Consider the following 22,057-nt stretch of genomic DNA (forward strand, 5'->3'; position numbering starts at 1 on the left):
CATGGTCATGACATCACACTGTGGGAGGGGTTTTCACAAAATCAGCCACACAGACACCCCTGATGATCAATCTGAGAAAAGTTAAAGATTTCTTGTGGGAAAGGGAATATCGGCTACTGATTGGAATGAAGTTCAATCCTTGGTTAAAGTTCCTCTTTAAAGGCAGAGTACATAATTAAGTAGAATAGCTTGCTATTGTGTGAACAACTAAATAAGTTAAGCATTCCTGTAGCCTGGTAACAGCTATAAACAAAAGCTGCCTCCTATTCAGAGAGGGAAGTAGAAAGTGGTGCTGGGAGGGGTGAGGGGAGCCTGTGACTGACATGTAGAAGTATTCACAGTATGACACTGAGCATAACCATTAGCCTGAATATTTTAACATTTTCAAATCAGTTTTAAAAAAGAAATACACATGGAATAGGGGAAGCTGTCGATGGCACTCGGACAGAAGAGATAAGAATTCTGAGGGCTGGCTGGTTGGGAATGCGATTAGACAAGTGAGTGCGTACACAGAGCATGTTTGGCTACTCTTGTTTCTAGGATATCAGGTGTACAGGTGAGGCGGCTCTGTACACTGCTCCGCTCACACTATGACTGGCCACAGCCCTCAAGGAGGAAACAAGCAGGAAAAGTAAGTCAAACTTTCTTTCTTAATGTTACTTGTGCTCTAACTGTTATTATTTAGTATTTATATTATTATTATTTAGAGCCGACATCTTCTGCATCGCTGTACAGAGTACATAGTCTTGTCACTTAGCTGTCCCTCAGAGGGGCTCACAATCTAATCCATATCATAGTCATATGTCTATGTATGTATCATGCAGTGTATATATTGTAGTCTAGGGCCAATTTAGGGGGAAACCGATTAACTTATCTGTATGTTTTTGGAATGTGGGACCCTGAGAAGAACAGTAAGGCTCTATAGGACCCAGAGTCTTTCCTCACCACAGGTATCTGTTTTTTTTAATGTTTTAATTTACTTCACGATTGATTTAAGGCCTCGTTCCCATTGCGTGGCTGTTTGCATTTGGTGCTTTTTGACATGGTTTTTTTATGTTCGATTCCCAGCGATTTCTGTGCACTGGGGGTTTTTGCTAAGCGTTTTTGTAAGAGGTTTTCCAGAGCGGTTTGTTTAAATCACTCCTTGACGCAAGTCAGTAAAGCTGTCTCCTGTGCGTGGATCGGGGGGGGGGGGGGGGGGGCTAGAGCTGCGCAGCCGCACTCGCGGCCAGCTCCGGCGGCCATATTAGCAGAGGCAGGAGAGCCCGACCTGGCTGTGGGGTCGGGAGCGGCATGGGGGGCGATTGCACTGCGGGGACCCGGCGGAACTGCACAGAGGGCGCGGATGGCATCCTCCATGCATTTAAACATGATGCAGGTACTTCACTTTTTGGCGGGTTTTGGCCTCGTAAGTCCTTTAAGGCTCTGTTCACACCTAAAACCGCAAATGGCAATGAGAACACTGCCACAGTGTTACATGTACTAACGGTTTTGAAAAACCGCTAACGGTTTGCCTTGAGCGGGAATCGTGCGATTCCCGCTCAAGTGAGAACGGACCCTAAAAGATGAAGGATTTGTGTACACCATAATTAACCTTGCCTTGTTCGTTTATTTTTTTGTATCATACATTTATGTGTGTGTTTTTTTAGATGTTTTTAATAGGTTTTTAATTTGAGTGTGGTGTATGTCCGCTTAAAGAAAATTCTTCATAGCAATACATTATTTATAGCTCATATACTGTATATGGATAGAACTTTGTAATCCAAGGAGAGTGAAAGGTGTGTGCTTCTGACCAGTTTCACCTGACTTATATACTGGCTACCTCAAGTCTAATGACTCATTCAAATTTAAACTGACTCTCGTCTAATTAAAATGGCAAAGCGTTGCAAGCTGCAATCGCTTACCAGATTGTGCAGGATCTAAGGCTACCTTCCTGACATTCCTGCAGGAGTTGGCCCACGCAAATTCTTGCATCTCAACAGGGTCGCCGCGTGTAGGCCTCCTTGTACACCCAGGAAATGAGGGGCAGCGCAAGCACCCCCACAAAGCAACCACTGCCCGGGAGCGCCGCAACTGCCCCCCAAAAAGGGGGGGAGCAAGAATACATGAACGGTGTACTCCCCAGACACGGCCTACGCCCAGGGAGAACCATCCATGCTGCTCCCCCAAAGGATAGATGCCCTACTCTTGCGTATTTTGCTTATCTGTAGTGCATATGCGCATCCTGGAAGCGAACACACCGACAATGGGGCGAGGGGGGGAGCGCAGACAAATACCCCGGTGTAACACTACTGTCGGGGGACCCACCCGCACCCCCCACACACAACACCCCCAAGAAAAAGAACACATTACAATGTAATCCAAGGAGAGTGAAAGGTGTGTGCTTCTGACCAGTTTCACCTGACTTATATACTGGCTACCTCAAGTCTAATGACTCATTCAAATTTAAACTGACTCTCATCTAATTAAAATGGCAAAGCGTTGCAAGCTGCAATCGCTTACCAGATTGTGCAGGATCTAAGGCTACCTTCCTGACATTCCTGCAGGAGTTGGCCCACGCAACAGGGGCGCCGCGTGTAGGCCTCCTTATACCCCCAGGAAATGAGGGGCAGCGCAAACACCCCCACAAAGCAACCACTGCCCGGGAGCGCCGCATCTGCCCCTCCGGGGTGCCGCTGTGGTTCCCAGGCAGTGAGAGCGCCTGGGACCCCGCGGCCCCCATGGTTGTATGGGGGCATTGGGAAGCCTCCCCGTGGCGCTCCTGGATAGTGCTATTGTAGCATGAACTAATTCCTGCAGGGCGACCGCTTTTCGGCATTGGTTTTTGACCCTGCATATGTTGGCATTGGAAAGCGAATGCATATTTGCATGAGCATTGCCTCATGAATAGCCAATTAGGCCAAATTTGCTTAGCCAGTTATGTCAGGTGTTCACTTGGTGTTTAATGCACACATTCAATTCTCTGCGTAGTGATTTATGGATAGAACTTTGTTTCTCTTATTGTTTTTTGAAGGCTGTATATATATGATAAAAAGTAAGTAATCAATTAAGAAATCAAGAATACATTTACACACACACCCTCATGGTGACAGTGTTCGCATTTCTTAAAAAGAACAAATAATGTATTATCACATTCTCCTCTTTAGGCACAAGTGAAGAAAGAAGAAAGATGTCAAGAGAAAATACAGTGCAGATGGTCCCATACCTTGACAGGTTGTATAACATAATTACATAGTTAGCATAGTAAAGTAACCAAAAATCTCTTGCTGTCAGAAAAGAAGATTCACTCTGCAATCACTGCTTTCTTTCAAGTAGATGTAATAACTAGGCATTAGGCTTGTTTATTATCTGTGCATCTGCAGGATTGGGGTTGCGGCCCTGCGCATGCACGCCTCCCGCTTGTGCATGCCCCATGCACGCTCATGCCTCCATGCGTGGCACATAAAATAAGTCTCTTGCACCAAATCACTCATAACAGCATTACTGTACAGGTTCACTATTGCAGCCTGTGGTTCCGCAAGTTACTATAAATTCCCCGCAAAATTGAAATGACACTCCAGAGACATTAGACTCATTCACATGTGCTGCGCTGTAAGTTCTGACACTCTGCACACAGTGAGTGATCTGCATGGTAACAAGAAAGTCCATAGATTTTCATGTTACTGTTCACAGTACAGCTGTGCGTTCCCGTGCATTGCGATGTAACATGTCCGGGAACATTTTATTGCAACGGGTTCTATTGTGTTGTAGCCACTGACATCTAAGCTATAACGCTCCACCATGCATTGAGAATGCATGCATGAAACTGCGCTTGTGTATGCGTTGTGTAGTGGTGTGAATGAGTCCTAATGGTCTCGAGCTCCTCCTCCCTCTTCTGCAGAGTAAGCACATCAGACCAGTATATTGCTCCAGCGCTACACTGGGCCTCCTCTTCTTCCTAACAGCTGTATGGAGGGTGGCATCACATAGAGAATGGCATGGAGGTTGGTAGCATAGAGTGTGTGATTGCCTGGGGGGCTTGGGGGAAGATGTTACGTCTTTCTCCCTTCAAAAAAAAATGTAGAGCAAAAAAAATAAATAAAAAAAGGCAGTCCATGCATTGAACCTAAAAATACTTCAACTCCCTCTCACCGAAACCTTTCCTTCCAGTCTCCCCAACCCCCCATGCTTGCATATTCAGAGAGAAGATCTTGCTCTGCTGCAGATGTAGAAAAACACTACTGATTCAGTAATAAATTCACAATTGTATACCCTTTCCACAGAGATATCTTAAAATGTAACTTTTAATAAACCAGGGGTACTATAATGAAGTGCTAGAGTACTCAAAAGTGCTATACAGGCAATATAAATACTTTAGATGTGGAAAACAAAAAACAGAAAGTGTGTCATAGCCTCACAGCTATTATGGCTAAGACATATGTAATGTATTTATAAACACCTTGTAACGATTGGTGTCAGCTAAACAGATTTTCTGATTATTGGTGATCTGCAGTATCACCAATAATACAGATGCTATACCTGATTATGTGGTGATCTGCAGAATCACCAATAATGCTAGTATAGCCAGACACAGGGCTACCAATGTGAAATAGTGTTTGGTGCAACAGTAATGAGGAAGAGGAAATCTCCCGAGGAGCGGGTGATTCAGACAATACTGCAGCCAATGATCACCTGAGGAGCAGGCGATTCAGGCTGTACTGCAGTCAGTGGACACCTGTGGAGCAGGTACCACCAACTGTGCTACAGAGAATGATCACCTGAGGAGCAGGTGATTAAGACTATACTGCAGCCAGTGAACACCTGAGGAGCAGGTGTTTCAGACAGTGCTGCAAAGGATAGTCACCTGAGGAGCAGGTGATTAGGGCTGTACTGCAGCTAATGAACACCTGAGGAGCAGGTGTTACAGACTGTGCTGCGAACGATGATCACCTGAGGAGCAGGTGATTAAGACTACACTGCAGCCAATGGACACCTGAGGAGCAGGTGTTACAGATAGTACTGCAGTTGAGCTTCACCTGAGGTGCAGGTGAAAAGCCACAGATCCCTCGCCAGTGGCTAAGCCCACTGGTGAGGAAGGGAAGGTCAGACAAGCAGAGTAGGCAACGTACGGACAGATAAGGTACAAAGACAGAAGACTGATTCAGTGTGAGGTTCAGGCAGAGTCGGCAACATGAATCAGATGGGCAGAGGTACAGAGTCAGTAAACAGGAGAATAGTCAACGGAAGCAGAAGGTCATAAGAGATAATACAATGTAACCAGTGGCGTCCCTACCATAGAGCGCAGGGGGGCGTGGCGCACCGGGTGTCAGACACCCAGGGGGGTGTCGCCACGATCCCCTACAGCAGCACAGCAGGAGGGGGAAGCAGGGCTAGAAGGAGGGGCTGTGGAGGCAGCGGTGGGGAGGGGGGAAATATCCCCCCCTCCCTCACCTGGGACCTCTCCTTCTGCCTCTCTCTCCCCCTCCAAAAATTAGCGGCGACAAGTGCGGGGCGGCCAGAGACATATGGACAATTACTCACCTGGTTTCCGCGTTCCAAGCGTGGAGTGCAGCGTCATGACATTACAGGTCTCCGTCTTTAATGCCGCCCACTGTGCTTCCTGATTAGCGGAAGCACAGTGGGCAGCATTGGAGGCGGAGACCTGTAACGTCATGACGCTTGGATCGCGGAGATTAGGTGAGTAGTAATTCTCTGTACGCCTCCGGCCGCCCCGCACTTGTCGCCGCTATTCTGGAGGGGGGAGAGAAACAGAAGGAGGGGTCCCAGGTGAGGGACCCCTCCACAGCCCCTCCATCTAGCCCTGCTTCCCACTCCTGGGGCACCTACACTGGGGGCAACTATACTAGCTTACTGGGGGCAACTATACTAGCTTACTGGGGGCAACTATACTAGCCATACTGGGAGCAACTATACTAGCCATACTGGGGGCAACTATACTAGCTATACTGTGGACAACTATACTAGCTATACTGGGGGCAACTATACTAGCTATACTGGGGGCAACTATACTAGCTATACTGGGGGCAACTATACTAGCTATACTGGCTGGGGCAACTATACTAGCTATACTGGGGGCAGCTATCCTGGCTGGGGGCAACTATACTAGCTATACTGGCTGGGGGCAACTATACTAACTGTACTGGCTGGGGGCAACTATACTAGCTATACTGTCTGGGGACAACTATACTAGCTATACTGGCTGGAGGCGACCATACTAGCTATACTGGGGCAACTATACTAACTATACTGGGGCAACTATACTAACTTCATTGGGGGCAACTATACTAGCTATACTGTGGGCAACTGTACTAGCTATACTGGGGGCAACTATACTAGCTATACTGGGGCAACTATATTACCTACACTAAGGGCAACTATACTAGCTATATTGGGGGCAACTATACTAGCTATACTGGGGCAATGGCAGCGCCCTTCTCCAAGCACCCCCCAGCGTGAACTGACTTTCGGCGTCTAATAGACGCCGTGTCAGTTCACGGACAGCAGCAGCCCACAGCTGCGGCAGAGCAGGGCTACAGTAAAATGGCGTCTGAAGCCCTGCTCTGGAGACTTACAGCCTGATTCACAAAGCGGTGATAACTCAGTTATCACGCCCAAAAGACTTTAGGCATGATAACCTTTGCACCGCTGAGTTAGCACCGCTTTGTGCTGATTATCGCGCGCAAAGTCCCGCGCGCAAATGCGCGCGCGCGCAAAGTCCCATAGGCATTAATTAAAAATAAAAATTTGCGCGAGTTTCTTCTTATCATGCCTAAACTGAGTTTAGGCGTGATAAAGGGCTTTTCACTGGCGTGCAAACACTTTGCACCGCTTTGTGAATCAGGCCCTTTGAGTATGCAGTGCAGGGCTTCGGGCGCCATTTTCCCATAGCACGCAGTGCGCTTCGCGTGCCGCAGGTTATAGCCACACCCACTTTTTTTTGGGGGGGGGGGTGTCTTTAAATACCCAGCACCGGGTGTCAAATGCCCTAGGTACGCCACTGAATGTAACTAGTACTTTAAGCTATCAACAGAATCTGGCTAAGTGTGGATTCCCAGCTCCAGCTGGTTCTAGCACACTTTGGGATCTGACTAAGGTCTGAGCGCTTACACGTTAGCATTCGCAACAGCAGACACGGAGCAACTGACAGACTACCACTATATATACATAGCAGCTCCCAGGGGCGTAGCAATAGGGGGTGCAGAGGTAGCGACCGCATCGGGGCCCTTGGGCCAGAGGGGCCCCGAAGGGCCCCCCCTCAACTACAGTATTAGCTCTCTATTCGTCCTGTGCTCATAATAATCACTTGTATAGATACTTTGAATAGTGGTTATTATTAACAAACTGTCCCCCATCCCCTTCTTACACCTCTGACACTGTTATTGCCATTGGCAGGTTTTGGTGCATCGTATCAATTGCTATTTATAGAGTGCTTGGGGGGCCCCATTGTAAAACTTGCATCGGGGCCCACAGCTCCTTAGCTACGCCACTGGCAGCTCCGCCCCAGTCACTCAGCCAATCCGAGGTAGCGTTTGGAGTCAGCTGACCTGGCAGATCAGCTGACTCCCCTTCTACTCTCATAAAGGTCCTGTCGCCTGGCACGCGTGCGCGTAGCCCTCAATCTATGTGCAATAGAAGGACCAGGCAGAGCCCCAGCATGTAACTGCGCGGCCGAAGCCGCCGGCTGATACGCGGAGATAGCCGCCATGCCACTTGTCTCTGCGGCGGCATCTCCGCTATCCATTACACACCTTTTAAGAAAAACATTCTTTGCTACAACCGATACAAATCCTGCAATAGATCTGCAGTGTCTACTTCCTGCTTTCATGGAAGCAGACATAGGGCCTGATTCACAAAGCGGTGCAAACTTTTTCGCTGACTTTTGCGCGCGCAAAGTGCCGCGATTCGCTCGATCGCGGACTTTTGCGCGCGCAATTCGCCGCGATTCGCGAATTGCGCATGCAAAAGTCCGCGATTGCGCGAATCGCGGCACTTTGCGCTCGCAAAAGTCCACGAAAAAGTTTGCACCGCTTTGTGAATCAGGCCCATAGAGTTAACATCCTGTGTTTACATATTAGCTGCCAGGCAGCCAACTGACACAGCCGAGAGATTCAATTACAGTTGTCATTAGTCACAGATGAGGGGGCATTATAAAGGCTAAACTCTCTAAATAAATACAGGGTGCATTGCTATATGTTTTCTTCTGTCCTATGCAGGAGTTACAAAGTTATTTGGGTTGAAAAAAGACATACGTCAATTGAGTTCAACCAAAAAACGAAGTACAACACCAGCCGGCTCCCTCACATATCCCTGTTGATCCAGAGGAATGCGAAAAACCCTTACAAGGCATAGTCCAATTAGTCCCAATAGGGAAAAAATATCTTCCCGACTCCAGATGGCAATCAGATAAAATCCCTGGATCAACACCACTGGGCATTACCTAGTAATTATAGCCATGGATTTCTTTCAAATCAAGGAAAGCATCTAAGCCCCTTTAAATGCAGATATAGAATTTGCCATAACTACTTCCTGTGGCAATGCATTCCACATCTTAATCACTCTTACTGTAAAGAACCCTTTCCTAAATAAATGGCTTAAATGTTTTTTCCTCCATTCGCAGATAATGTCCTCTAGTCCTTTGTGAAGGCATAGGGACAAAAAGCTCATCCGCTTAACTTTTGTATTGCCCTCTAATGTAGTTATGCATGTTAATTAGATCCCCTCTAAGGCTTCTTTTCTCTAGACTAAATAAACCCAGTTTGTCTAACCTTTCTTGGTAAGTAAGACCTTCCATCCCTCGTATCAATTTTGTTGCTCGTCTCTGCACCTGCTGTAAAACGGCAATATCTTTCCTGTAATGTGGTGCCCAGAACTGAATTCTATATTCCAGATGTGGCCTTACTAGAGAGTTAAACAGGAGCAATATTATGCTAGCATCTTGAGTTTTTATTTCCCTTTTAATGCATCCCAAAATTGTATTAGCTTTAGCTGCAGCGGCTTGGCATTGAATACGATTATTTAACTTGTTGGTGATAAGTATTCCTAAGTCCTTCTCCAAGTTTGATGTCCCCATCTGTATCCCGTTTATTTTGTTTAAGGAGTCCAGGTCCACTTTAATTGCTTGTGGTTTCCTGATGGTGGGTGCATGTAAATCGCAGTACATGGTTTCCAGTGACCCGATCCAATTCTTGACAAATCATCATCTTGTGTGATTTGATTTCTGCACTCACTGCTAAAGTTTTGAACACCCCCATATTCCAACCTCCTATTTGATATCTGAGCAGATATCTTTCGATCATGGACACTTAAAAATCTATTATTTTGTGCTAATTCACATGTAGGATAGAGACACCTTATAATCAAGTATTAGACCAGCATACTTGGAGACAGGGCAGGATTCCTTGTATGGCCACAAAGGACCTTAGGTGGCAGCAGCCCAAAGGGGGCACCTGAACATAAGGAGTTGCTACATAGGAAAGAGGAGGCTGAAAATAGGGAGCAACACATGAAAAAGGGACGCTGATGTCCAAGGGAACTGTTCATGAAAGAGAAGGCTACACTAATTGCATGATACACATGGAAGAGGGGCTGCACCTGGAATGGAAGGGGCGCTATTGCACAAGAAAGGGGAGCCACAGCATACTTGGCCTAGGGGCAGAAAAAGTATAAATCCGGCCTTGCTTGGAGTTGGTGTAAAGCAGGCTACTTCATCCAGTTGTAAATGTAGCACTCAAAGCAGAGCGAAGCTGGTAAAGTGGTGTGTCAATGCCCTGAGATAATAGTGACTGCAGATCTGCAAACACAACAAGACTACTGTGCTTGTTGTAACATGGTTTAATGAGCTACTCACCACAGTGACTCAAACCCAGACTGTGGCTTAATGAGGATATAAATTAACTCTGCACATCCTCTGATACGCTGACTAAAGTAGAAAAAAAAAGAGTAAAACTTTTGTCCTTGGTAGGAAAATTAATATTATTCAGAACTGTTGATACAAATACCACAGTCTGGGTTACAGACGTATCCGATGTCATGTTATAAAGTGTTAGGGGAGCTTTTTGCATTCATTGGTGAAATGTATCTATACGTTTATTCTATAAAGATTTGAAAATGACTTCAGGCAAAACACTACATAGTACACAAGCCAATATATGCTTTACTGTGTCACTTAATGGTCTGGTTTGCAAGTCTTGGTCCATCTTCTATACTCTTTTGGGACCCATTTACATAGAGTCATAGACTCAGCATCACCAACAATATTCTAATATAGTCTGCAGCACAGCTCAATAGAATCATTGGGATGCTGAATGCCAGAAGACAAGGCTTCTGTATTCTAGGCTCGTATTCCAATTAAACTGAAAACAGAATGTTTTGTGTGAAATCTTCACATTTCGCCCAGTTTTCTTTGCTCTGGTGTTATTGTTATGCAGCTATAGTGCACTGATATTTCTGCAGCACATTGCAGGGAACACTTTATAATTTATGCCAATAGCTGTCCCTCCAAGGAGCTCACAGTCTAATGTCCCAACCACAGGTACAGTGCATTGCCAGTCTGGAGGATCCATGGCCAAATGTGTCTTCTGCCTTCTACCCTTCTGGTCATCCCTTGTCCACAGTGGCATAGCACTAGGGGCAACCACACCAGGGCCCTTGGGCCAGAGGGGCCCACACTCAACTGCAGTATTTGCTCTTTATTTGTCCTGTGCTGGTAATAATCGCTCTATAGATGCTTTGAATAGTAGTAATCATTAACAAGCTGTTCCCCATCCCCTCCTTGCACCTCTAATACTGTGGTTGTTGGTGCACCATGTCAGTGTATAGTGTGCTTGTAAAACTTGCACTGGGGCCAACAGCTCAATAGCTACACCACTGCTTGTCCACCAGCCATGAGCTGTCTAGCTTCTAGTAGTTATGTGGGATTAAGCCATCATCCTCTCCCCTTGCCTCATTCTGCACAATAAGAGATTGATGGAATTAACTCAAATGTAATAAAACTCACATTAGCATGCTGCCGGTCGCAGTACAGAGACCTTCCATTGAGATGGTATCCTGGTAGCAGTGATCCTGCTCTTCCCTTGCCATGTAAACTCTGGGGATAATCGATGAGATTTTAGGATTATGTAAATTTGTATGCACATTTAGGCCTCTTGCACACTGCATGCATTTCAGATTCCGATTCCGCTTTTTAATCTGTTTTTACATCCGATTCCGATTCAGATTTTTAATCTTAACTGCATGCTGCGTTTTTTGATCCGTTTTTCTGTTGAATGTATTCAAGGAAAATCGGAAACGGAATCGGAATCGGAAACGGAATCGGAATCGGAAAACGGATTTGCAGTGTGCAGGGAGCCTTATGTAGCTTAAAAATGGGTCAATCAATTTAAACCTTGGTGTGACTTGATTGGTCCATTTAAAGTTGCATATATTTGTACACAAAATGTACATAATTATGAATGAACTCGGGAATATTTGCATCTGGTTGATCAATCCTAGTAAATACCCGTTGCAAACACTGCAACAACCAACTACCAACAACCTATAACAGTTGAAAATAGCAAGAATCCCTAAACTGAGATGTAAGACCTCATTCTGGATATACTTTTTGTGTTCTAGGTGAATTAACAGAAATCCTGTGCACAGCCGTAGTAATGTGGCAATGGCGTAAAGGATCTCTTTGTTAGTTCATCACAGGTCTTCTTATACATGCCCCCTGTACATGCTACAGTGGAGGCACTAAGTCGTGAAGGACTTTCTGTGGTAAAATATGCCTAATTTGAACTACTCTTACTGTAAAGAACCCCTTCCTAAATGGATAGTAAAAACTTTTTTCCTCCATACGCAGATCATGTCCCCTGTTCAAGCTTAGGGACCAAAAGCTCCCTTACCAAGCTTTTTTATTGCCCTCTGATGTTACAGTATTTATACATGGTAATCAGGTCACCTCTTAACCATTTTTCCAAAAGAAATAAGGCCAGTGTGTCCAACCGTTTTAGGTAAGCGAGACCTTCCATCCCTCTGATTAATGTAGTTGCTTGTCTTTGTAACTGTTCTAGAACGAAGTTGTCCTTTCTATAGTGTCGTGCCCAAAACTGTATCCTATACTTTAGATAGATGCCTCACAATTGATTTATACAGAGGTAGTAATATACTAGCATCTTGTAACTGTATTTGCTGTTTTATCCATCCATATTTTTTTTGTGCTGTAGCTGCTGCTGCTTGGCATTGAAGATGGACCCTTAATCTATATATATAATAGAGTAAGTGCCTCAACCTTCAAGCAAGAAGAAGTAGAGCCCTGCCCCCAGGGCCGGTCCAAGCAAGAAGAAGGGGCTGGTCCAAGCAAGAAGAAGAAGTAGTGTCATATCAAACCAAGGGCAAAGAAGGATAATTTGCATATTCAGTAGTAGTGCATTGTGGGTAACCACAAATGTTCACTTATTGCTGAATTATTGCAGATTTGCTTCTGTTTTAACCTCCTTGGCGGTGTAAGCCGCCGGAGGGTGCCGCTCAGGCCCTGCTGGGCCGATTTGTTTAATTTTTTTTTTTGCTGAACGCAGCTAGCACTTTGCTAGCTGCGCCAGCACACTGATCGCCGCCGCCCCGCTCACGATCGCCGCTATCAGTCGCGCCGCACGCCCCCCCCCCCAGACCCCGTGCGCTGCCTGGCCAATCAGTGCCAGGCAGCGCCGAGGGGTGGCCCGGGACTCCCAATGACGTCCCGACGTCAGTGACGTCATCCCGCCCCGTCGCCATGGCGACGGGGGAAGCCCTCCAGGAAATCCCGTTCTTTGAACCCTGGGCTCGCTACATGATATAGGAAGAAAAAAAAAAAGAAAAAAAACTGCTGCGCTCCCTCCTGGCAGATTTTTTTATACCGCCAGGAGGGTTAAGAAGGAAAATTACACCATGCTTTGATTTTTTTAGTAGGAGGACTTTTTGGTCTCTTTTATCCTCCTATACATTCTTAGTAGTTTGGGTCACCCTGAGCTGCTTGGTTACTGTGTTGTACTGGTCCAAGCCCTATCTCATACAGCCTTATCAATCCCTGGCATGCACTGATGAGGACCAAATGTCTGAAATAGGTGGTCACATGTGGGTTTGATATGACTGTGTAAAACTTAAAGTTATAGGCTTGCTTGACTTACCAAGGGTGAAAAGGAATAATTTGCATATTTAGTAGCAGTGCATTGTGGGTAATCACAAATGTTCACTTATAGCTGAATTATTGCAGATTTTCTTCTGTTTTAAGAAGGCAAATTACACCAAGCTTTGCTTTTTTTTAGTAGGAGGTCTTTTTGGTCCCTTTTATCCCCCTATATCAGGGCTGCCCAATAGGTCGATCGCGATCTACCGGTAGATCGCGACCGCCTGCTTAGTAGATCGCGGCCGCTTGGCCGCGTCGTCAAATTTTACTGCCCTGCAGCCATGGCTGCACAGCCGCAGCTGTCAGATTGTGCTGCTACTAGCATCGGGGAGGAAAGGGAGAGGCGTGGCTGAAGGGGAGGCGCGGCTAAAGCGGAGAGCAGCAAATTGGGAGACAGCATCTCCTCCCCTCAAGGCTGTGACCACTGGGGGCGGGAGCAGGAAGTATATGGAGGCTGCTTAGGCTAATGGAAGAGAGCAGGCACGGTGAGATATGCAGTAGGTTACAACTGAAATAGATTACTGCAGTAGATACAGTAATAGATTTACTGCGCACAGCTAGCCAGCCAGCCAGGGGAGGGGAAGTGTCTGTTGCCACAGGGGGAAGCCACACTATCGGCTCTGCTCTCGCTGACAAGCACTGGCCCATCACTCGTGACAAGTGTACAGCAATATGGACAAATAGCTTCAGAAGAATTCTGAGGCTATTTGCTATGTTTGAAGGGACTATAAGACTGTCTGTGCTGGGATAGGGATCCATGACATTGTATGGGAGAGAGAGGTTCTGCAGCTATTTGTTAGGCTTTGAGGGGGGGGGGAAGAATTCTGGATTGTGGTGGTGGGGAAGGGGGGGGGGGGGGGCGATGGGGTGTTTGTTACACTGTACAGGACGGGTGGTAGATCTCATGGACCCGACGGTTTCTAAAGTAGCTCGCGAGCCGAAAAAGTGTGGGCACCCCTGCCCTATATACATTCTGAGTGGTTTGGGGCACCCTGAGCTGCTTGGTTACTCTGTTGTACTGGTCCAAGTCCTATCTCATACAGCCATATCAATCCTTGCCAGCTACAGATGAGGACCAAAAGTCTGAAACAGGCTGTCACATGTGAGTTTGATATGGCTGTGTAAGATTTAAAGCTATAGGCTTGCTGTACACCAGTGGTTGTGGATGCTTGCTTGGCTTACTAAGAGTGAAAAGGAATTAATTGCATATTTAGTAGCAGTGCATTGTGGGTAACCACAAATGTTCACTTATAGCTGAATTATTGCAGATTTCCTTCTGTTTTAGGAAGGAAAATTACACCAAGCTTTGCTTTTTTTTAGTAGGAGGGCTTTTTGGTCCCTTTTATCCCCCTATACATTCTTAGTAGTTTGGGTCACCCTGAGCTACTTGGTTACTCTGTTGTACTGGTCCAAGCCCTAGCTCATACAGCCGTATCAATCCCGGCCATGTACTGATGAGGACCAAAAGTCTGAAACAGGCTGTCTACATGTGGGTTTGATATGACTGTGTACAATTTAAAGCTATATGCTTGCTATACACCAGTGGCTCTGGATGCTTGCTTGGCTTACCAAGGGGGAAAAGGGGTAATTTGCATATTTAGCAGCAGTGCATTGTGGGTAACCACAAATGTTCACTTATAGCTGAATTATTGCAGATTTCCTTCTGTTTTAAAAAGGCAAATTACACCAATACAGTGTGCGGCATTGCAGGAAGTGACGACAGTGGAACGCACGATAGAACACGGAAGAGGTGAGTGATCCCCGCCCGCTGCCTCTTACTAATAGTGGCGGCTGCTACTGTGCTTAAGCAGGAGGGGGAGCACACATGGGGGACCCAGGTGAGGGGGGGGGGTTCCTGCTGAGCTTAAGCTGCAGGGGGAGTGCACATGGGGGACCCAGGTGAGGGGGCGGTTTCCTGCTGAGCTTAAGCTGGAGGTAGAGCACACATGGGGGACCCAGTTGAGGGGGGGTCCAACCCCCCTCCCCGCGGCTGTGCCCAATACCCCCTTACTGCCCTCTTATGCGGCGTATGCTACGCCGCGGGTCGGCTAGTTTGTTATAAACTAATGGTTTACAGCTGTGTTCTATTTATTCAGTATGCATAATTTTGTATAATCTGTGAAGATGACAACATTACGCTTTATTCTGTCTACTAGATCATTACTAAATAATCTGAAAAGGATTGGATTTAGTAGTGACCCTTTCGGAGCCCCACTGCTAAGAGTTTGCATTTTAAATATGATGTGTTTACTACCACTCTTTCCCTTAATCAGTTCTCTATCTACATACACACATTTTGTTCTAGTCCCTGTATCCTCATCTTCTACGCCAATCTATTGTGGAGAATAGAGATGGCCCGAATGGTTCGCCGGCGAACGGCTCCCGGCGAACTTTGGTGGTTCGCGTTCGCGGAGAACCTCAAACTTTTCCAGAAGTTTGATTCGCCCCCATAGTGCATCATAAGGGTCAACTTTGACCCTCCACATCGCAGTCAGCAGGCACATTGTAGCCAATCAGGCTACACTACCTCCTGGAGTCCCCCCCCCCCCCCCCCCCTTATAAAAGGCAGGCAGCGTCAGGTATTGGACTCACTCCTGTGCCTGAGTAATTAGAGAAGGGAGAGCTGCTGTGCAGAGACCTTTAGGGAAAGCTTAGTTAGGCTCTTGTAGGCTTCTTAGCTTGCTCCTTGCTAATTCTTGTTGCTAAAAAAGCACCCCTCAACAGCTCTTTTGAGAGCTAATCTTGTTCTTGTGATCTATTTTTTTTTGTGTGTGTGGCCCACTTGCATTATATACAGCCCTGTCAGTCAGTCGCAGCTGGCCTTTGGCCCCTTGATGGTAATTATTACTACTGTGCCAGGTGCACATTGTAATACCCATCACTGCATATATCTACCTGTTGTTCACAGTGCACCCACCTACCTATGTGAGAGCATGCAGTGTCACTGTGTCTGTCCGGTACCTGTCTGTGTGTGACAGGTGCACATTGTAATACCCATCACTGCATATACTGCATATACCTAACTGTTGTTCCCTTCAGTGCACCAACCTACGTAAGCGCACACAATGTCACCATGCCTGTCTGGTACTTGTCTGTGTGTGACAGGTGCACATTATAATACCCATCACTGTATATACCTACCTGTTGTTCACTTCAGTGCACCCCCCCTACCTACGTGAGCGCACGCAGTGTCACTGTGCCTGTCCTGTACCTGTCTGTGTGTGACAGGTGCAAATTATAATACCCATCACTGCATATACCTACCTGTTGTTCACAGTGCACCCACCTACCTACGTGAGAGCATGCAGTGTCACTGTGTCTGTCCGGTACCTGTCTGTGTGTGTGACAGGTGCACATTGTAATACCCATCACTGCATATACCTAACTGTTGTTCCCTTCAGTGCACCAACCTACGTAAGCGCACGCAATGTCACCATGCCTGTCTGGTACCTGTCTGTATGTGACAGGTGCACATTATAATACCCATCACTGCATTTACCTACCTGTTGTTCACTTCAGTGCACCCACCTACCTATGTAAGCGCACCTAGTGTCACTGTGCCTGTCCGGTACCTGTCTGTGTGTGAACCCTTGGACTACTGGGTACGCACGCTTGACCTGTGGCCAGAGCTGTCACAATTTGCCATCCAACTTCTGTCTTGCCCTGCCTCAAGCGTCCTGTCAGAAAGGACCTTCAGTGCAGCTGGAGGCATTGTCACTGAGAAGAGAAGTCGCCTGTCACAAAAGTGTTCAGTACCTTACCTTTATCAAAATGAATGAGGCATGGATCCCGGAGAGCTACTGCCCGCCCCAAGACTAAGTCAGTCCCCACACACAGCATCTCTGTCTGCACGCCGTGTGACTTCCTGCCCCAAGACTAAGTCGCTCCCCACACAGCACCTCTGCCTGCAGGCCGCTTGCCTGCCTTCTCTGCCACCACCAACAGGGTCCAGGACTTCAGGTGGATTCCTGAATTTGGCCGCTATATTAATTTTTCTGGTGTGTCTACATGCCTGCCTAATTTTTCTGGCTGCACTGCAGCTGCAACAACAAAACAAAAGGCATGTACAAGTGCCAATTCCCCTTCGTGATCACTACCTTGCAGTGGTGAAGGGGCTTGCATATCACAATAATGCAATGACCGACAGCTATATGAGTGTGTGTGTGTGGGGGGGGGGGGCACACCCACGATAATAAGGTTGTTGCTTCATTGTGGACAGACCAAATTTGAACAGCTGGACAGTATCTGTTCTGTCATTCAGCTACCTCAGTCCGGCGACCATATGGGCTGGAAAGCCGCCATCACCTGCACTCTCATCATGGTGCACACTAGTCCAGCATGGCCGTAACTACACAAACAGCTGTTTGCAGTCACTGCATACCTTTCACTGCATCTTTGACTGCACATTGTATTATACCTGGCAGTCAGTGCATATCTTTCACTTGAATGGATGGCAGACTTCATAACAGATTCTCATTAAAGGATTTAAAGTTGATTCATTTCATATACAGCAGGGCCTTGAAAGGCCTCCTATATTGTTATTTTTGGTCACTACCTCAGGACGTGCATGCCATGCCTGCTGCCTTCCTTGGATGTGTGGTAGCCGTTCCTGCTCCTTTGCCCACAGCGTGCCTGCTGCCTTCCTTGGATGTGTGGTGACGGTAGCCGTTTCTTAGGCTCCCACTCCGGACTGGAATCGAAACCAGGATTCCCCAGCCATTACCCGTGGTCACCATGCTACTGAGAAAGTACCATCGAAAGTTTCACACAGTTGAATGAATGGCAGACTTGCCCTCCATAACAGGAGAAATCCAGATTTTTCCGCGGGACTTTTGGCATCTATCCCACTCATAAATTCAAAAACTCAGATGTTAGACCCCTTGAAACATCTTTTCCATCAATTTTGTGGCCAGCATAAGTGTTTATAGTTTTCAAAGTTTCGCCTCCCCATTGAAGTCTATTGTGAATTGCGAAGGTTCGCGCGAACCAAACTTCTGCAAAAGTTCGCGTTCACGGTTCGCGAATCAAAAATCGGAGGTTCGGGCCATCTCTAGTGGAGAATAGAGTCAAAAAACCTTGGAAAAGTGCAAGTACAGGTAGTCCCCGACTTACAAACGATGCACAGATACGAACGGCATGGATTCTGTGTTTCCATGGGAAGAAGTCCCAACATTTTTTTTTTCAAATTGGACTTTTTTTTCCAAATTGGACTTGCGTTTTTGAGAAAATCGATTTTAAAAAATTAAAAGAAAAAATGGCTTTTACATTTGTATAAGCATGTACAGAGGGCAGAGGTGACACAGAGGGGCACACTGGAGGCACAGGGGTGCACAGATGAGGTACAGGGGACAGAGATGGCACTGTGTTCAGACTTAATAACCGATTCAGGTTAAGAACGAACCTACAGTCCCTATCTCGTTCGTTAACTGGGGACTACCTGTATGCTACATCCATTGTCTGCCCAAGATCTGAATTTGCAATCACCACTGCATAAAAGCTGATTTATATCTGTATTATCAGTGTGGACAGCATAAGCAATAAAAAATGAAAATTTTTTGCAGCAATGCACTGAAGACCAGACACCAAGCATCAGAGAAGATAATCAGTGTTCTCCCCAGGCTCTTTTAGCCGGGCGCTCCACCCGGCTAGTTTTGGTGAGCACCCGGCTGTTATCAGCCCACCTCTTCCTATGCTGTAAGCAGAGTTGCGCACAGAAGCACCAGTCCTGCATTCTCTCATCTTACCCCACCCAGCTACATTTTCATGCCACCCGGCTGGAAAAAATTTCTGGGGAGAACACTGATAATGTTTATCAAATATTAGTGCGCTATATACAAGTGAAGAAACTGCAAACATAATGTGAACCACAATACCCATCAAATCACCACAATAACAATAAACCAGCAAAAACCACAAACCTAACTAATCTAAAGACCAGGCATAATATACACAAATATACAGTATACAAATATGTGTCAGAAAGTAGTGAGGTCAAAGGATAGTATTCAGGTGGTAGAACTGGGAAATCAGGATCACAGAGCAGGTACAGGTGGAAAAACAAAACAAAAAACAAGAGTGTCCAGAGTAGGCTCTGGGCGCAGCCACTAAATATTTTGGCAGACATAGTACGAGAAGTGCCCTTAGGGATCAGACCATGTCTGCCGCAAAATGAATCCCAGGCTAATGGGAATCGCCAGCGGTAGATAGAGTTCCATAAGTTGGAGAAGGCCGTTGGAGAAGGCCAACTGCAGATGAGGAGCAGAAGTCCACCACACGTCATACATATACTGCCAGCAGCAGGTAATGTTGCTGATTGTCAAGAACAGTGTGAATCTGCAGGTTGCACCAACCACAAAATCACAACAAGCCCTGCCTAAAGCTAAAGTGACAACACGATTGCATATTCTCCATTCTGAACTCCAGGTGACACTGCAATATCTGACAAGTCTCAGACTCCTTCTGACATATCCATTAAGTGATGTCAGTGTGAAAGGCATTGTTTTCTAGATAAAACATGGCTAAACCCATTAATATTGACCACTTTGCTTTTACTCATGTAGGTCTATCTTACACCATCATGTTACAAAAGTACTGTAAAAAATGCATATCTGATTGTCAAAATGCATACCAGTTGACAAAATAAAAGTAAAATGGACTTGTTCAGTCACTTACATTCTATCTATGACTATTTAAAAGACATTTCTAACATGAAAAAAATGAAATCATATCATCACCAAAACTATATTCTGGAACTCTGAATGGTTTCCTGGTTTCCTCTCACAGCTTGATCAGACTCAGCTATTTCAGGCATAGTTTATCGTTTTGAACTACCTACTCATTACCCTGAAATTGACCAGGCACGGCAGAACTTCCCAGAGTGATAAAGTGAAGAACAATTTAGGACTTTGAAATAACAAAAATATTTTTCTGTTAATTCAGGGGACAGTCCTTTCTGCCAGCCATCCCAGGAGGTAGAGTGGAGGTGTGGGAAGACAGGTTATCCAACCAGGAAAAGACCACTACCATACTCCTCGATCAAGCTTTCAAGATAAAAGAGGATGTGTCCATGCTGAGAGGGAACCGAGGCACCCAGTGGGACCTGATGGCTCAGAGGCTGCTTGAGAACCACATGCAGATCGTTACCCAAATTGTCAAACAGCTCAGTAAAGATATTGAGGTACAACAAGGGCACTTGTGTTTAAGTAATCATTTTGAATAGAGTGAAGAGAGTTTAGTCCTTTATGTAGTTAGATGCGAAGGTTTGTGTCTCCATTGGAGAATAAATGTCAAATTCACAAAGGCTGGTAATGCCTGAGTAACTTAATGTACCCCTGAATGGGGTTTTGAACAATATACTTTTTATATTGTTTGATTTCTGGTGCTGTGACATATCACAGCACCATCTTCCTCCCCTTCCAGCTCCCCCTCTTTCCCCCGCACTACTTAGTCTTCGATCATGGGTGGAGAGGAAGTGCCAGTACTTCCTCCTCTCTCCCCATCCTTAGTCACCCCCACCCACACACATACACTTGTAGCTTATAGTTCCTGATCGGAGTACCACACACAGCATGCAGGGGAGCTGCACTGTGTGCAGGTTTGCAGTAATTGAGGTCAGAACAATAGTGTAATAATATACACTATTGTTTTCATCACAATTACCACAAGCCCGCACACAGCGCTGCTCCCCTGCGCGCCGTGTACGGTACTCAGATCAGGAACTATAAGCTACGAGTATAGGGAGCGGAACTAAGGACGGGCAGAAAGGAGGAAGAACTGACACTTCCTCCCCCCTTCTTTCCACATCATCGACGTTCTGCTCAGTCGAATATTTCGGCTTAGCAGAACAAGGGGAGGGTGGGGGGCAGAGGGTGCTGGAAGGGGAGGATTGTGCTGTGACGTATGTCACAGCACCAAAAATGAAACAGTATAAAAAGTTTATTATTTACAACCCAGTTCAGGGGTACTTTAAAGGAAATCTAAAGGACTACAGGGGGCTGGAAGAAGCTTCAGGAAAGTTAAACAGGACACATTACTTTCACTTTAGGTACACTTTAAATCAACAACACCCTGATAGATAATAGTACAATAGTATTGCAGAGGTGGCACACCATACCCAAGATGTGGGTGCTGTAACTTGTGGGTGCTGAGCCCAAGCATCCAGGAAATCAATGATCAAGCAAAGAGTCCAGGTTAGCACACCATTTCAAGATGCAGAATGCTTTAATTTATTGCTTCATAAGCACATGAATATGACAATTGTTTCGGGGCCACAGCGGGTCCCCTTCTTCAGATAGTGCAAACAAACCTGATAGATAATAAGGATGAATGAATTTGCCCAAACTAGTTTTACAATTTTTTTTAAAAAAATTGCTTTGAAATACATGATATGGACACCACATTTGGTATGTTCATGAAGTATCGAGGCTTTGCAATGAAGCACAACAATTAGGCTCATAGACTTGAATGTAAATACCAACATTGTCAAATGTTGGCAGTTGGCAGCAATTTCCTGAAATTTAAGCAAAAATGTGTCAGATTCACTGCACAATTACGTTCCTGTGATCGTGAGCCAGACGATGGCAGCATACAGCGTGCGGCTGCCATGAGGAAGAGGAGACCTGAGGCAGTGTGTAAATATTACAGTGGCTTCTGCGCTATTCTGCAAGGTGGGAGGGAGGAGGAAGGGCAAACCCGTGTACTTACACTGAATGTAAGGCTGTTCATGCATCAATGAAAACCAATAGATACTTATGGATGCAGAGCATGTAGGGTAGCCCAGCTGAGTATTGAAGCAGCTCTCTCAGCAGAAAGTAACAATACTGATCTTGATAACCTGCAGGAAAGATTCACAGAGCTTACCTGGAAGTTCTACAGGCACGTGTCTTTTGCGGGTGTGTCTACATATTATTTGCATAG

At 46.0% G+C, this 22,057-nt stretch overlaps 1 protein-coding gene across 2 annotated transcripts in view; it reads left to right on the plus strand.

Moving 5' to 3' along the window:
• The first annotated feature begins 311 nt into the window (after positions 1-311).
• Positions 312-22,057, plus strand: part of FAM81B (family with sequence similarity 81 member B) — an 85,927-nt gene continuing 64,181 nt past the window's right edge. The window contains exons 1-3 of one of the 2 annotated variants that reach the window (XM_068247668.1): positions 312-631; positions 3,147-3,213; positions 20,081-20,318. In XM_068247668.1, the coding sequence (XP_068103769.1) occupies positions 3,170-3,213; positions 20,081-20,318 (282 nt within the window). In that variant the 5' untranslated portion in view covers positions 312-631; positions 3,147-3,169. Of the gene's footprint in view, positions 632-3,146; positions 3,214-13,576; positions 13,627-20,080; positions 20,319-22,057 lie in introns of those variants that run through there. The other variant, XM_068247675.1, reaches the window with a different exon arrangement.

The sequence above is a fragment of the Hyperolius riggenbachi genome, chromosome 1 (genome assembly GCF_040937935.1).
Source record: "Hyperolius riggenbachi isolate aHypRig1 chromosome 1, aHypRig1.pri, whole genome shotgun sequence".
In the NCBI taxonomy this organism is placed as follows: domain Eukaryota; kingdom Metazoa; phylum Chordata; class Amphibia; order Anura; family Hyperoliidae; genus Hyperolius; species Hyperolius riggenbachi.